Source organism: Muscardinus avellanarius, assembly GCF_963383645.1.
Source record: "Muscardinus avellanarius genome assembly, chromosome: 2".
Lineage (NCBI taxonomy): Eukaryota > Metazoa > Chordata > Mammalia > Rodentia > Gliridae > Muscardinus > Muscardinus avellanarius.
The window spans coordinates 188725102-188741460 of record NC_137787.1 but is presented as its reverse complement, the minus strand read 5'-3'; the positions used below and the strand labels follow the sequence as shown (position 1 = coordinate 188741460).

The following is a 16359-nucleotide window of genomic DNA, read 5'->3' as shown; positions in this document are numbered from 1 at the left end:
AAATATACTTGTAAAATAATACCTTCAAGACTTTGTCGGGTGGGGTATGAAGCTCATACCGTGCAAAGTTTCTTTTTCAATCTATTTAACGTTATTCTAGAATCACATGATTCAATGCGGCATCTCTGGGCAAACCAAATCCCACACTTGGATGTGTTCCCAGGACTTGTGCTTGAGCATCCGTTCAGATTTTAGACCTGCAAGGGCAGGCGTCTCACTTCTTGTCTCTGCTGCAGCGTTCATCTCACCAAGAAGTGAAAACATACCCTTAGGTCCAGTGAGTAAGTGAGATGACAGTGGTTGGAACTAGAATCGAACCTGCCCTCGGAATAGGTTTTTAAACTAATGCTAACTGATTATTGCTAAATTTGAAATAGTCTTGAGTCCAAATGAGTACATTGGCTGGACTTCCTGCATCGGCTATAGTTATGGAGATAAGACAATATTCCTAGGACAGAAACTATGTGTAGAAACCCTTGAAAAGTAAACTTTATCCTTTATGTCTTTAAACGTCACAGCTGGTCTCAGGTAGTTAACTATCTTAGGTTGGAATATACTAAGCATACCATATTTAATACTCATATATGATATAGCAGCACTAGCTTCTTAAGTTGTGGTCTGTCCAGAGAACTAAATCTTTATTTAGCATGCAGTTTGTGGCAATTCTATTGAGGAGGAAACAGGATAGTATGTACAGTAACAATGTTTAGGTATTCTCAATGCAGATTCTTGGCATTCCATTCCGTTTCTGCTGATTATTTCAGAATTATCTGTTGAAGAAAAAGACAAGTGTGATTTAGACCTCCTTCTGTGAGCGGGGAATCATGAGTTTAAATTTTTACATTTTGCAAACAGACACATTTGAAGATAGAAACTTTCTTCCAATTCTCATTATTTTGGTGCAATTATAATTTTGCACAATTCCCACCTTCATCCTGAAAAATTTGACACTTAACCACTTCTGCCCTGTGGCCACTCTAAAGAACAATGACCCCCAACGCACAGCGTTTTCTATAAAACGGTGACAGCGTTGACTGTGGCATGCAATCGGTTTAGCCCTCAATCTTTTAAAAATAATTGGTGCTTTATGTCTCTTTATTATTATATGTTCACATTATTGTCCCACTAATATTTGCTATGATGATGATGGGGAAGCCTTATCAGAGGATTTGTACTTGAAAAGCCATTTTAGGCTTAAATATAAATACTTAAAAGTTTACAATAAATCAGGTACTATTTATCTATTAACTTATAATTCAAAGATACATTCCCATCAAAAGTAATTTTGTTCTCAAGATAGCACAGACACCTTCAAACTTAGGGTATCTTTCAACGTTCCATGTTAAGGAGATAAAAAGGGATAACAGTCTAATCAAGTAGGTAAAATATTCTTAATAAATCCAAAAGCCTGTACAGATAAAGGTAAATGACCAAGTGTACACTGTGGTCCCTGTAATTCCATCTCCAAGTCCACTTCCAGCTCCATGCCTCTGCAAAGGCAAGGGAGTGTAGCCTGTGTGGTCCGGTCCATTCAGTGTCGAGCTTAAAAGCCAAGGTTTGAACATATTCTAAAGGTACCGTCTATTCTTGGTGCAATACTTTGATTAAACTGTGAAATTAATACACAAAATGCTTATTTATTCAATAGCTAAGAGTCTTTGTTTAGAGAATAACCGATAAACATTCTTTATGATAAGGATCAGCTAATATTCCCACACACTGGGATTGCATTCCCAGCAAAAGCCTCATTTCTGTAGAGATAATTTATTACTTATTATCCCATATCTCAGAATATATACATGTGGTTATTTTTCCCTTGGAGTGAACACCCTACAATTTATATACAACAGCTTCAGTGCAATCAAATGGTTTCTCTCACAAAATATATATGCATTCCTTTTTATACTGAAACATGAAGATGTGTATAAAATTAATAAAAATAGAACTTATTTATATTTAGTATTTACTATGCTAAATGGAAACTCAACACTTCAGATATTAAAATTATTCTTTGTTTTTAAAAAATTCCTTGAAATTTAAAATAGGGAAAGTAGCATTCCTTGTTTTGTCTACTATATGAATAAAATATATTGATTTTATATGTAAATATTATCACAGTATTTAGTATTTGAATACTATTATCACTGTAATCAGGTCATATTCAGACTTTCCAAATGCTCAGCTTATAAGTTCATTTTTAGACTTAAATTTGATTATCAGATAGAAACTATTTCATCCTTGAGTTTCAATGCTGTCTGTAAGTTTTCCAAGCAAGAATGTGCCCTAGGACATCAAGTCATGTCCCAGTTTGCTTTTTTTTTTTCTTTTACCTTAGCAAGAGTCTTTCTAAACTATTTATGGAAAGAAAAACCTTGCAGTTTTTAAACTGGCAATAACACATATCTTGGAATATATTTGCATTTTTGCTTATTAACTGGAATCAGAAAACCATCTAGAATGGAATTCCCAACTGCCTGGAAACAAAAGTATTCTACAGCAAGCCCAGCAGTGGGCAAATCAGGATGGGAGGATTCACACTGCAGGATCTAGTCACAACAATGCCTTGAACTTGGGTTTGATGAGACTTATACGATTATGGAGGCGTAATTGGACTGTATGTACGTCAGTTTTGAAGATGACTGAAAGCGTTCACCGGGTTCACCCAGCTTGCTTCCCCCTCCACCCCAGCCTACCCGCAAGCCATCGCCTGGACAGACATCGCCTGCTCTGGTTCTGGGGCCACAGAGCTGGCTTCTGTGGCTCTGCCTGGTACAAAGGCCAGTGTCATCACAGGGAGCTCTGGCTACCCTGGGCCATGTCTTGGTCTATCTTGTGGCGTACAGACATAGAATAAAAATTAACTACACTCCCAGCAGCCTCGAACTACAAGAAGTTGAAGGGACTTGATCTTAGGAGTCGGGAAAGCTTTGGGTGTTACTCCATAGACATTTTTTTTTTCTTAAATGGCAATATTTTTTTGGTGCAGTGTGATTTAAGCCAACTCCAGGGTAAGATAGGCCCTGAACGGGAGACAGAATGGGAATCCAGATGGTACAGTTGACCACTGATGCCTCTTATCTAACTATTGCCCATTTGATTCCTGCTTCTGAAGTTAGGAGCCGTGGAGCATTATGGGTCCTTGTGCCCCACGGGAGGGAGGATGGATCCAGCAAGAAGACCAACTCCAGGATACAGCTGGACAAATGGATGGAAGAGGAGAGTCAAGCATGTGTGTCTCTGCGGGGGTGCTGGGGGTGGGGAGCTGCTTTGAGGGAAGGAAGGATCCTCTGTCTAGTTTCAATAAGGCTTGTCTTTATTGATACACACACACACACACACACACACACACACACACACACACATATATATATATACACACCATATATATAAAACATTGAGATTACATATAATATCAAATCTATCTATCTATCTATCATCTATATAGTTGCAGTACTGGGGATTGAACCCAGGGCATTCTACCTCTGAGCTATACCCCCCAGTCCTATATTTTTTTCCTTTAATTTGAAACAGGGTCTCACTAAGTTGCGGAGGGCCTCGCTAAATAGCTGAGTCTGGCCACGAACCCAGATCCTCCTGTCTCAGCCTCCCAAGTACCGGGATCACAAGCGTGCGCCACCACGCCCGGCTTTAGATTATATGGTTAATTGGCACTAAAGGAACATAGTTTTATGCATTATCTTATTGCCACTCCTTAGAGATTTTCTTTCATACTAGTTATGAATGTGTACCTATATGTATATATAATCTCAATTGCTATATTCCTATCTATACCTGTCTATATATAGCCTTCACTCTTTATTGCAGTTTTTCTGGGAGGACTGAAGGCTTCAGAAGATGCCTGCATATTTCAGTATAGCCATAAAACATATGGGCTTATTTGTGACCCTGGCACATAGGTCTACAAATCAGATATGGATAAAGCTCCAACCCTGAGCGTGTCCATTTAGAAACAGCTAATTAAAAAACAGTCATAGTGACCTCAAGAGACCAGTGTCAGTGGCTTTTTTCTCGCTCTGTGGCTTTTTTGGCCCAAGGGGAAGCCAATACTCAGCATTCCTGACACATCCTCTGAAGCGTGTGACTCATGCTCTCATGGAAGGGGCAACTGAAAACTTTCATGAGGTCTGCCAGAGTATATACATAACTCAGAAAAATGACCACCGGGCTGAGTCTCCTAAAAGTCTCCCCTCAGAAGCACTGTTGTTTCTGTTTAAATTTTAATGTACATTTTCCTGATTTTCAGTAGGCTCTAAGGGCCCTACAAGACAAATAGTATGTAGTCTCTCATAATATGAGACGGAGATGTGGGGATTGGCTAGAAGACCCAGGCGGGTAGGAACTGCTGAGGGACCTGTGATACACGGCTGGGCCTGACTGGCCAACCACATCCTGCCCAGGCCTCCTCCCAGAGGATGCTATAAACGTGTCTGTTCTTTCTACCCAAGCACAGTCTCCTTGCTTCAGCTCCTGAGAAACGCTGGCAAGTTATGACGACGGGAAGGAAACCAACTGCACTGAACAAGAAACATTTCTGTCTCTCAGATGCACTGTTCCTTTAAGGAAGTAGTATTTTATATATAATACAGAAATTTTTTTTCCATGCAAAGAAAAGGAGGTTAAATTCTTGAAGAAAGTTCTAGCTAATCTTGTGTGGTAAATCAGAGTTCTGAATCAAAAACATTATTTTCAATTCCCTTTTCTGTTAAAAGGAGAACGCACACAAATGAGAATAGCTGAGGCTCACAAAACCTGCTGTTCTATTTTTAAAACAAAGACACACTGGATGCCACCTCAGGAGAGCCTTCCTAAGTCTCTTGTAGTAGACCTTCCAGTTGCAATGCAAGAGCATCAGTTGGTTGTCATACAGCCTATTTATTGATAAGGCAAAGAAAAAAAAATCATGCTACGTGAATTTAACTAGCTTTCCTAAGCGGTTGGGTTTAAGAAACTCTGATGATTTTCTCAACAATCCAGTGAGACTCTGTTTCAAAACAAAACAAAAAATAAAAGAAGAGGGGCTGGGCAGTAGCTCAGAGGTAGAATGCTCCTGGGTTCAGTTCCCAGATTTCCCTCCCTCATACACACGGATGCCATTGCTCAGTAGGCATCCTTAAGTTACCCCCATGTGAACCTAGACCAGAATGAGCCTTGTATTTAGTTATTGAAGACAAAGTATAAAGGGCTCTAAAGAATATAAAATGAGTTGTTTTTCTATCTAATATGTCACCAACAGCCATTTAATAATACCTAAAAGTGGCCGGGGTTAGGCACTGTCTAGATACTGAGCCTACTGGTGCCAGGCAGCAAATAAAAACAAACGAATGGGCAAGGTGGGGAGTATAATAGCAGCCACTCAGCTCTAGCCAGTTGGAGCTGCAGAAACCTGGGCTCCATATTGCTTAATTTTCTATTTTCCCTAAAGCTGATAACTCAGCAATTCATGTGCCTTACAGAAAACAGCTCTGTGCGGGTCAAATGTATCTTTGGGCTGAATTCAGCGATGAGCTGCTGGTTTGTGGATTCATCAGCCTCACTTTCTTGGAGGAGATATCTACCAAGTCTGGATTGCTGCTTCCTGAGCTGGGCATCAACCCAGGTTGTAGCAACTTGGGGGAGGCAGTATCGGTGTGAGTGAGCTGGGTTGGAAGAGCAGGTCAACTGCAGTTAACCCTGCAACCTTGGGACACCAGGCTTTCACTTCAAGAAACGGAGCTCTCAACCAACAGACACCCTCTACCTACAAAGAAAATATTATCTCTCCCTTGACTGAGTCATCGGTTATGAGATATGCATAAGTCTTGTTTCTTCCCTAAAGATAATGGATTTAGGCTGAGCCATCCATCACTTGAAAAAAAGCTGACCAAGATGTGAAATGCACTTGGCTGAGAGCAAAACAGTTTGTGCAGAAGTTGAAACACCTGACTCGAACTGTCAGCACCATGCACTCAACAGCTACACTAGCAAGTTCTCATGCAGGACAGTACGAAAGAAGACACAGCAATGTAGGACTTATTGGTGCATCAGAGGTACCAAGCATGTTTTCCACCTCGTTGATCTCTGGGAACTGTATATATGTTTTGAAAACTGTGAGCTTCCAGGTGACTTTTAGAAATGTTTATGCTTCTTACAGCAAAGTGTTTACTGCAAAAATTCAGGGATGTCAGAGGGGCTATCTTTTAAAATGATAGCTCAATATTTAACTCACTAAGAACTCTTTCTGTTTTGTTTAATTGATAGGGAGAAGATTTCAGTGAACAGCCCAACTGTTCCAATGTGCTCAAACCATGAATCAGAAAAGAGGAATCAGGGATATTTTATTTGAACCCTCCTGTGAACAGCCATCAAATACTGTCTTCATAAGGCTGACTCTGGAGAGGTAAATAAAACATAGCTCATGAAATGTTTGTGTGACCTTGCTGAAATACGAAATAATCTAATGGCTCTGTCAAACAGAATGGAAGCCCAGGTTCATATTTCCAAGCAAGACCTGTGCCTTAACCGAGTCCACTGAAACGATGCATTTCTTAAGAATGGGAGGAATCCCCACTCGTCATTATATCCCCAGTGTCTAGGATGGGGCTGGGCACGCAGGAGGCATTTATTAGTTTTTTGTTGCGTGGAGGGAAGAATAAATCAGAAGTCACTGTAGACACAATGTTGGCGTCCACAGAAGGCCGCCAGGCCACTTGTGGGACAAGCAGTGAAGGCAGGAAGAGAGCCCTCTGGACAAGATGTATCTTTGCGCTCTTTCAGGGCACTTGAAGATTCATAAATATCCAGGGAAAACAGACATTCGTGCCCATCTTCCCGTTGTCCCACTCCCTGTTACATAAATATAAAAGGAAAAGGTACTCCAGGAGGAGGCTGGGATCAGTCACTGACAAGAGAAACATGGCAAACAATAAAAACCCCACCTGAAGAAAACTTCCAGACTTGGAGTTCTTAGAACCCTCTGTCTATGATTACAAGGGCCGTGTATCTTCAAAGGAAATTTGAAATGGCTGTTTCACTATCTCCTTAAACAGCATTTATTATCATTATCATTTATTCCACTCTAAAAAGAGAAAATTGGGAAGAATTTACCAAAATATGACCAAGTTAAGGGGGATCCCTTATTGCTCTCTTGTTGCCCCATACTGATTTTATTTATTTATCTATCTTCTATCTACCTATTTTTGCAGTCTATCTGTGTCTGTCTGTCTATCTAGTTTTGTAGTCTGAATATCTATCATCCATCCATCCACCCATCTATCATCTATCTATCACATATCTTTGCAGTCTGAATATCTATTTTTGCAGTCTGAATATCTGTGTCTGTCTGTCTATCATCTATCTATCTATCTATCTATCTATCTATCTATCTATCTATCTAGTTTTGCAGTCTGAATATCATCTATCTATCTATTTATCTATCTATCTACCTATCTATTTATCATCCATCTATTTTTGCTGTCTGAATAGGAGACCCAGGGCCTCGCATGTGCTAGGTGGTGCACTGCCTCTGAGGCATGCCTCGGCCCCTCTATTCTTTACCCACAGTTTTCTCCTCCTTCTGCTGTTGCACAGCCTCCTCTTTTACGACTCCCCATTGGCACTCTTGCTCCTTCCCCTTCTCCACTGTCTAATTTTCTCTCTGTCCCTGCCCTATCGCTCCCTGGCAGCATGACTGTCTGAGATGCTCTGGTCTTGTCCAAGAGGTGGAATCTACGGAGCATTTTGGTTGAAGCAAACTGTACAAAGGCAGGGGGACATTTCTACATTTTTGGCTCCATTTAATTCAGTATTTAACCATAGTATGGTTTAGTGAAGACAAAGACAAAAGCAAATGTCTTTTGCCACTTGGAGAACATATGGTATCAGATAAAAAGTAATTAATTAAAGCAATTATAATTACATGTGTTAATGAATGTGTATATTCAAGAACTTTCTTTGGCCTATCTGATGACTATTTCTATTTTAATTGTATCAAAGGTTAAAAGATAATTAGTAGTATATAAAGGGACACATTGAAAACTAGCCTCATTTATTATTTTAGGGACATATTGTTCTGAAGGAAAGCAGTATTGTTACACATTTGTCTTCTTTTCAAATATATTTTATTTGTATAGAAACAGGGCCTTGGAAGAACATTCTCAAAAATGACAGTTCAATTTTGTGTGTGTGTGTGTGTGTGTGTGTGTGCGTGTGTGTGTGTGTGTGGTACTGGGGATGGAACCCAGAGACATTCTACTTCTGAGCTACACCTCCAGCCCTATTTTTTATTCTTCATTTTGAAACAGGGTCTCACTGAGTTGCAAAGGGCTTCACTAAGTAGCTGAGGCTGTCCTTGAACTGTAATCCTCCTCCCTCAGCCTCCCAAATGCTGAGATTACAAGCGTGCACCACCATGCCCAGCTCAGTTAGTTCAATTTTTGAGAAGAGCAAACTGACATTGGGTGGAACAGGCAGAATATTAAGTAGCACCTTACCTTAAAGACTAGTTTTACTGATCAGAATTAGTGCTTTTCCCACTGTTATTAATACAGAGTTCATATGTAAAGCTCTACTTTCTATATTTTCAATGACATCATTTTGTGACTCATTTTTGTCCAATAATTTCTACTGTTATATTTGAATAGGAGATTTTATAGACCTTCTAATATATGAAAAATTCACTTAAGCATTAATAATTGAGATTTATGCGGTAAGCAGTCACACTAGCCTCATCAAAGATGACTGACCAGGGCCCACGCTGACAACTTAGGATGCCTGTGTGCAGCCCGTCAATAGCAACTCCTCACTTGATAAGATCCCACGCCTCACATGAGTCCAGACTGCACGAGGAAGCAGCTAGACTGGCACCGCAGCCAGGCTTGACAGGCCCCCTCTTTGCCTAGTTCTAGTCTCTCTCAGTTCCAACTGCCTGAGAAGCATTTCTCGTGCTTTCACACTGAGACAGGAATCTAGTCCTTCAATGATCCCCAATTCCCAAGGTCATCTCACAGTGACTTTTTGTTTCCTGGTCAGGCAATATATTTCTGAGATTTCCTGACCAAATAGAATCAGTCTGTATCTGTGTGTGTGTGTGTGTGTGTGTGTGTGTGTGTGTAAACACACACATACACACACACACACACACACACTACCAGAAACAAAAACAACAACCCTGATGTTTTACCAAATGACAGTTGACCAAATGACATCTGACCAAATGACTAGCTTAAAAAACAAAACAGGCCGGGCATGTTGGTGCACGCTTGTAATCCCCGTGCTTGGGAGGCGGAGACAGGAGGATTGTGCAGGTTTGAAGCCATCCTCGCTGGTTTACGAGACCCTGTTTCCAAATAAAAAATATTACATAGGTCTGGGAGGTAGAAGGCCCTTGGGTTCCATCCCCAGTACCACCAAAAGAAAAAGAAAAGAAAAACAAAACAAAACAAAAAAAACCAAAACTCTATCCACGGCCATAATGTAGTTTGTTGGTGAAATGAGGGCTTTGGATGTATCTATAGAGAAATCTCTGACTTATTGCACCAGACTAAAGCCTTCCCTCCGATTCCCCATCATCCAGGCCTGCCCTGTGTCAGAGAAGTCACCTTGCCTGCCACTGTTGCTCCTTCCTCTGGGGCTGGGGACCCCCTTCCTCTTTATATATCTTCTGCCTGCCTTTCAGAGTGGGGTGCAGAATTGTCCCACACAGGGGACAGGAAGCAATAATTATACTTACACAAGCAATAATTATACTCCACTCAGAGTTAAGTCCCCCTTCTTACCCAGCCCCAACTTCTTAACATTCTTTCCTCTCTGCACCCCCTCCCCGCCCCAGGGAACCCTGAGGACTGTCTATCCATGGCTTTCACAGAGATAGGAGGATTGTCATCAGACCACCGGTCATATGTCACCTGAGAGCGACTCTTTCTTCCTACAGGTTATGAATGAGGAAGAGGTAAAGGGATATAAGAGGGATCGTGCTACAGAAGTATCTTAAACACAAAGATGTTTGAGAGTGCTGTGTGTTTTGCCAGGAAGGGACGAGTTATGAGTTATGTTTGCTTAGTTGCAGCTGTCAGAGAAGAAAAAAAAAATATCCCCTACAAAATCCTAGATTGGAAGGCTCACATGAAACCAGGAAAAAGTAGGCGGATTGGACCATAACACAAGGAAGATGAGAGAGAGAGAGTGGTGTGCTTGGGCTTGGTGGCTACCCAGGAATAGGTCCCAGATTTTGTCTTTCTGTTTTCACCCAACATTCCAGATTCTAGGCCACGCTGCAATTCCTACTCCACACACCTCTGACTAATTTTGCAATTCTGGATTCAGTGTGGAATATGGCTTCTCTACTGTGGGCAGCTGTAGAGGGAAAGGAATTTTCTGTCACACTCGGGATCAGGCAACTGCTTTTCATGTCTTTCTTGATCTTTGCTAAATAGGAACATCCATGAACATGGATGGTGTTTGGCCTCTGTTGGTGCTGTTAGTAGAGTATTATCCATGAACAATGCCCTAGCACTGAACAAGATTCCCAGTTTGTCAGTGTTCAGTTCACTGGAAGAACACTGTGGAGAATTCACTCTTGGGAAGAATTCACTCCAGTCATGTTCCCATTCATGCATTTGAGACCTCTGTTTTTAATCAGTCTATACTGAAGGCTGAGTTTCTCCAAGATACTAAGAAATCATATAAAATGTTGGAGCTGCACTATTTACAGGAATATTTTTAAGTGCTCAGAATATTTGCAGTGAGACTTGTGAAAAACGAGGCTGGGATTAAACAGGCTTCCCACATCGGAGGTGGTGTCAGTGAAGGGGACCTCTGGACATGATGGCTGATTTTTAAAGGTTTTCAATACCTTTAAAAATCAGTTAATATAACATAATGTTAGGACCTACTCCATTGTGTAAATTGATAATACTTCCCCTGATTTATCTATTTTGCTTATAGTTGGCTTTTATATCTTAAGTCTTTTAAGGGGTATGAACTGGTAACTTGGGGATGAAAAGTAAATAAAATATTCAGATATGTAAATTTACGAAGTATAAAGAAAACTTAAAGCATGAGTGAGTTATTTAAAAACTCAGTTTATCTTGTAATCCCAGCGTTTGGGAGGCTGAGACAGGAAGATTGCCTCAACTACTTAATGAGGATCTTTGAAACTCAATGAGACCCTGTTTCAAAAATAAAAGAACCAAAAAAAAAAAAAATAGGGCTAGGGCGTGGCTCGGAAGTAGAATGTCCCTCCCTGGGTTCTACCCCCAGGACCACAAAGAAAAAAAAGAAACCCTCAGTTTATGTAGCAATTACAAGAAAATCGAAGAGCATTTGTACAGTATATTTCTTTCCCCTAATATGGGATTTTGTTCACAGTGATAAACTGAAGATTTAGGTCATGAAAAAATAAAGCCACAAGAACAAGATCTCATTGGATTTAACATAAAGTCTCAAACTCCACTCAATGGCCTGCTTTTCTATCCACTACCATTATGTTCGACTGAAGAATCCCGAGCACATTTTGGCTGCTCTATCTTTTTTAACAGTGGAGCAGAATGTATAATTCAGCCTGTTAAGGAGTGGCTTTTAAGACACAACAGGCAAAAAAGTAACTGAATGCTAAATTCAGTAAAAGAAACAGTCAAATGACTGTTAGGTTCTGGACATGGAGTCTGTCTAAAGCATTGTAATCAACCCGCACATTGGTGCCATGACACTGTCATCTAGCAAAAGTTCCAGCACAATTAGATTCTTTTTTTTCCCCCTTTTAATAAAGTTGTGTGTGTGTGTGTGTGTGTGTGTGTGTATGAGAGAGAGAGAGAGAGAGAGAGAGAGAGAGAGAGAGAGAGAGAGAGAGAGAGAGCGCAGAGGGAGAAAGGTAAGGGAGAGAGAGAACGAATCAATTGTGTGCAAAATTAGGGTGTAGGGGAAAAAATTTAAAGAGAGCCTTTAAGTAGATTTCAAAGTCCCCAGATGCCAAAATGGCCTGGTGTCACAGATGGCAACGTTGTAAGAAGGAGTGCTCCCCTGGTCTTTCTTGTTATCAACAGGGATAGGCCCTTTCTTTCAACATCCAAGGACTTTGAGAGGTGACCTTTATTACACAGTAATTATTTTGTGACTATGTACATGTTTGTTTTTTGCCTATACCCCTCACTCTGTAAGGCTCATGAGAATAGGGGCTATTTTTATTCTTTTACCTAGAGCCCTGAGTTGTCCATGACCCATGGTAGGCTCTTCATTTGCTGAAGATGGGCTGGCACTGAGCAAGCTGGGTTTTTGTTAAGGCCTGGCATTTCAGAACAGACCCAGCTTCTAAAGGACTTAGTCCACTGAGGAGGAATTCACATCTGCCTTTACTTGTCTGCTATATGCAAATGGAATTCTTAAAGGGAAAGGAAGTGCCAGTAGGGTGGTGCACGTTTGTAATCCCCGAGCTTGGGAGGCGGAGACAGGAGGATTGCGCTGGTTCAGAGCCAGCCTTGCTGGCTTAAGAGACCCTGTTTCAAAATAAAAAAAATATAAAATAGGTCTGGGAGTGTAATCTGGAGGTAGAAGGGCTTCCAGGAACTCCAGTACCACCAAAAAAAAAAAAGGGGGGGGGGAAGGAGGTGACATAAGGAACGTCTACCATGAAAAGAACGATTTCTATACTATGAGAATCAATAAAACAAAAATCTAGGTACAACTGGCTATTTTCTTGCCAACCCTTAATCTCTTCTTTTTTGGAGAAATGTCTATTCAGGTCTTTTGTTCATGTTTTAAAACCGTGGTAAAATAGACATAGACATATTAACCATTTCAAGTGTCTACTTTATTGGGTAACCATCACCACCAGCCATCTCGAAGCTCTCTACCCATTAAATTCGAACTCTCCTTTCTTGTCTAAATTTAACCCTTTCTTCCTTCTTTCCCTTCCTTTTATCTTTCCTACTTTTGGCTTCAAAGCGGGCTCTCTTTTTCTTTTGGACGGCACACCGGAGTCACCATTAATATCCTGGGCTGTCTAACTGAGCTCTGTAGGTTTCCTATAGAGCTGCCCAAGTACTCATACTTTGCTTGTTTGTTTGTTTGTTTTGCTGTGCTGGAGATTGAACCCAGGGCCTCGGGCATGCTAGGTGAGAGTTCTACCACTAAGCAATATCACCACCCCAAGACAGCCATTCTTAACAAGTGATGTTTAATTTCCCTGAGTTTGGTAGAAAGGTGACAGTGTCTCTCTGTTAAGATTATTGCTGTTTAAAAATAAGCAGCCCTGGATTTGAGGACTCTTTCTGGTATTCTTAGCCAGAACCATCTGCTACCTCATCATTCTCAGGAAGGTGAAGTCGTGCCCTGTCCTTGTGCGTTCTAGTTCTTGTTCATTAGACTGAAATATGAATTCCTTGGTTGATCTCCCCAGCCAACAATATTTTCACATCATTTCTGATTTTGAACTTGGACTTGAGAAGCTTTAGCTTCAACTGAAAGTTTCTTTTTAGATGGCTAAAAGGACTGTTTAAAACTAATAACTAAACTCGAGTTTAGTTTTTAAGGGGAACCACATAAAGAGGTTTATTCCAACTCTACATTGACTGCATGCTCCAATCTAATTAAAATATGGTAGAGTCACAAGAGGACAGGATTTGTAAGCAGGATAACATAAGATCTAAGCCTGTCTAGTTACCTCCTACCTGCCTGAATCTTTAGCAAATTATTCTCTAAAATTTGTCATATGAAAAATGGACATGACACTTCTCAGAGTTATGATGAGTATTAAATAATGTGTATAAAATGTCTGATATGTAATAATTTTTGATAAATGTGGGTTCCTTTCCTTTAGGCTATTATTTTAGGATTCATTCTAAATCAAATTTGGTTTCAACTTTCACTTAAATATTTAAATTCAAATAATATTGTGTACTTAAATATTTGATTTGTATGACAACTTACTGTTTGGAAATAAACTTGGTTTTGATAATATTACGATGTTTTAAAAAATGTCAAATGCACTAATCTTTTCTTTCTGGACATGTATATCCTGATATGTCATCCATGATTGATCTAGACTGAATTTCTCTGATTTTTCATTAAAGTTTTGACTACCAATTCATATTAGTCATTTTAAAACTGCAATCATTTAAAAGCACAGACAGCCATCAGTGCCCGATGACCTGTGTCCACTTCAGAAGAAACTTAATGTCCCTGGAGAGGCGGATTGTCAACTCTTTAAAGACAGACCTTGTTCAAATCCAGCTTGCCAGGCTTAGCAGCTATGTAACCAAAGGTAAGCCATTCAACATTTTTATTATTAGTACTCTCCAAACTTGTCTTTATAATGGCAATTAAAAATTGTTCTTTAATGGGAATTAAGACTTGCTTATATTCATAGGCTATTATAAGGATTAGATAATGTATTTGGGGGGAGTGCATGGTGACAGTGAGCACATAATAAATGTTTCTCTCATCATCAGCATCATCACCATTATCATCAGCATCAGCATCACCATCATTATCATTGTTTTGTGGAACTGGGGATTGAATCCAGGGGCATTCTAACTCCAGTCCACACCCCCCAGCCCTTTTTATTTTTTGTTTTGAAACAGGGTCTTGCTAGGTTTATGAGAGTCTCACTATGTTGCTGAGGCTGTCCTTGGACCTGCGACCCTCATGTCTTGGCCTCCCAAGTACTGGGATTACAGGTGTGTGCCACCATGCCCGACTGGGTTCCATTATTATACTGTAATGTGTAAGCTATTTTAATTTTCACGAAGTATGACTATTTTGAAAAGGTACAGTATTCATGAACAATTCTTTGCCTGTGTTCAGAGGAAGTGTTCACTGGTACTTCTGTGAACCCAGCCAATTTCCAAGCCTTCACCTCTTCTCACAGAGGTATTTGCAGGCAGCAGAAAGGAGGACAGGACTTGCCAGCTTATGCTTAACAAGCCAACAAAAACCCTAAACCCAACCCTTATCACCTTTGTTCAAGACCAAGGAATACAATGGGGCTTTTCTTTTCTTTGTTCCCTTCTTAGATTTCCGTCTTTAACTACTTGCCTTGTTCAAGGCCATCCTTAATGTTGCAGGGGTCAGAGAAGAGCCAAGAAAAGAGTGTGAACAACAGGAATCGATTTGAGCCATTCCTTCTCTCCCAAGTCCTCTAACTCAAGTCCTTCTCTGGCCCCTTCACATATTTCAGCATAGCAATGACAAATATTGAAAGAATGGTTAATGAACAGTTGTGAAATTAATCCTGGGAAAAAAATTCTCAAAGAAAAAGAAGTCAAGCTCAACTTTTCTGGGTATTCTTTTTTTTTATTCCTAAAAAAAAACTTTCTAAATTCTAAGGAGGAAGCAAAATTATTGATTGTTAAGAACAAGAAAGAAAGAAAGAAAGAAAGAGGTAGGGAGAGAGGAGAAAGGAGAGAAAGAAGGATGGATGGATTGCTAGCAGGTTCATGCTGAACCATGGCTTGACAGAGGGAGGGAAAAGGGCCTCTGGGGGTGTTGGCAGACAGTTTCTTATCTCTTATTCATCCTCAGGTAAATCACTTAACCCTTCTAGGTCCTTCACCTCATTGCAAAATGGAGGATTAGAAGCTGGAGGAAAATTCTGAACCTGGTTTTGCCACTTGGTAGTAAGGTCTTGGGCAAGTTCTTCAGTGTCTTTAAATGGAAATTTCTGTGTCTATGTAGTAGGGACATTAATGGTCCCCTTGGGGTTTCAGTGAGTTAATTCCCATCAAAAGGCTGTGCATGCTGTCTGGCACATGGTAAGTGCTTTGAGATGATGCTGTCTGGCACATGGTAAGTGCTTTGAAATGCTCTGTGGTCCCCAGGCCATCCACGATCATTTAAAGTACTTTCTCGGGAAGGCAGCTGGTGAAAAAAAAAAAAAAAAAAGGCTAACTGCTCTAGGCAGGACAGAGTGAACGGGGTTCTCAGCCTGGCTGCCTTGCTAGTTATGAGAGTTGGTTATGGCACTTTGCTGATCTGGACTCCTATTCCAACTTATAAGGCGCATCATAATTTTTAAGCATGTTATTGTATGGGGATGGTATAACTGAATAAATTTGCTCTTATAACTTACTGCCTTTATTCCTATGATGAGTCTGTTCAGGTCTTGGGTCACGGATATAATGTCTGATGCACCGGTGATGTGGGGAAAATGGGCGACATTTTACAAGGATTAGTTTAATGATGCTCCTTCCAGAAATGCCAGTGAAAAGTGTCTGTATTTTATTCAGGAAGCTTATTAATCAAAGCCCTGAGATCTCTGAATACTAACAGAGCAAGGGACAGATGAGAAGACTAATATAATTTGACCACCAAAAGTAAAACAAAGAGACCCAGAGCTCCAGCATGTTACGCCTGATGCCGGAGCATGAT

General features: G+C 40.4%; 1 protein-coding gene across 9 annotated transcripts in view; it reads right to left on the bottom strand.

The window, feature by feature from the left end:
* Positions 1-642: 642 nt before the first annotated feature.
* Positions 643-16359, bottom strand: part of MBNL2 (muscleblind like splicing regulator 2) — a gene marked incomplete at both ends in the record, with an annotated part of 111624 nt that continues 95907 nt past the window's right edge. For all 9 annotated transcript variants that reach the window (XM_080719861.1, XM_080719862.1, XM_080719863.1 and 6 more), the window contains one exon: positions 643-770. In XM_080719861.1, coding sequence (XP_080575987.1) covers positions 643-770 — 128 coding nt within the window. The remainder of the gene's footprint in view (positions 771-16359) is intronic.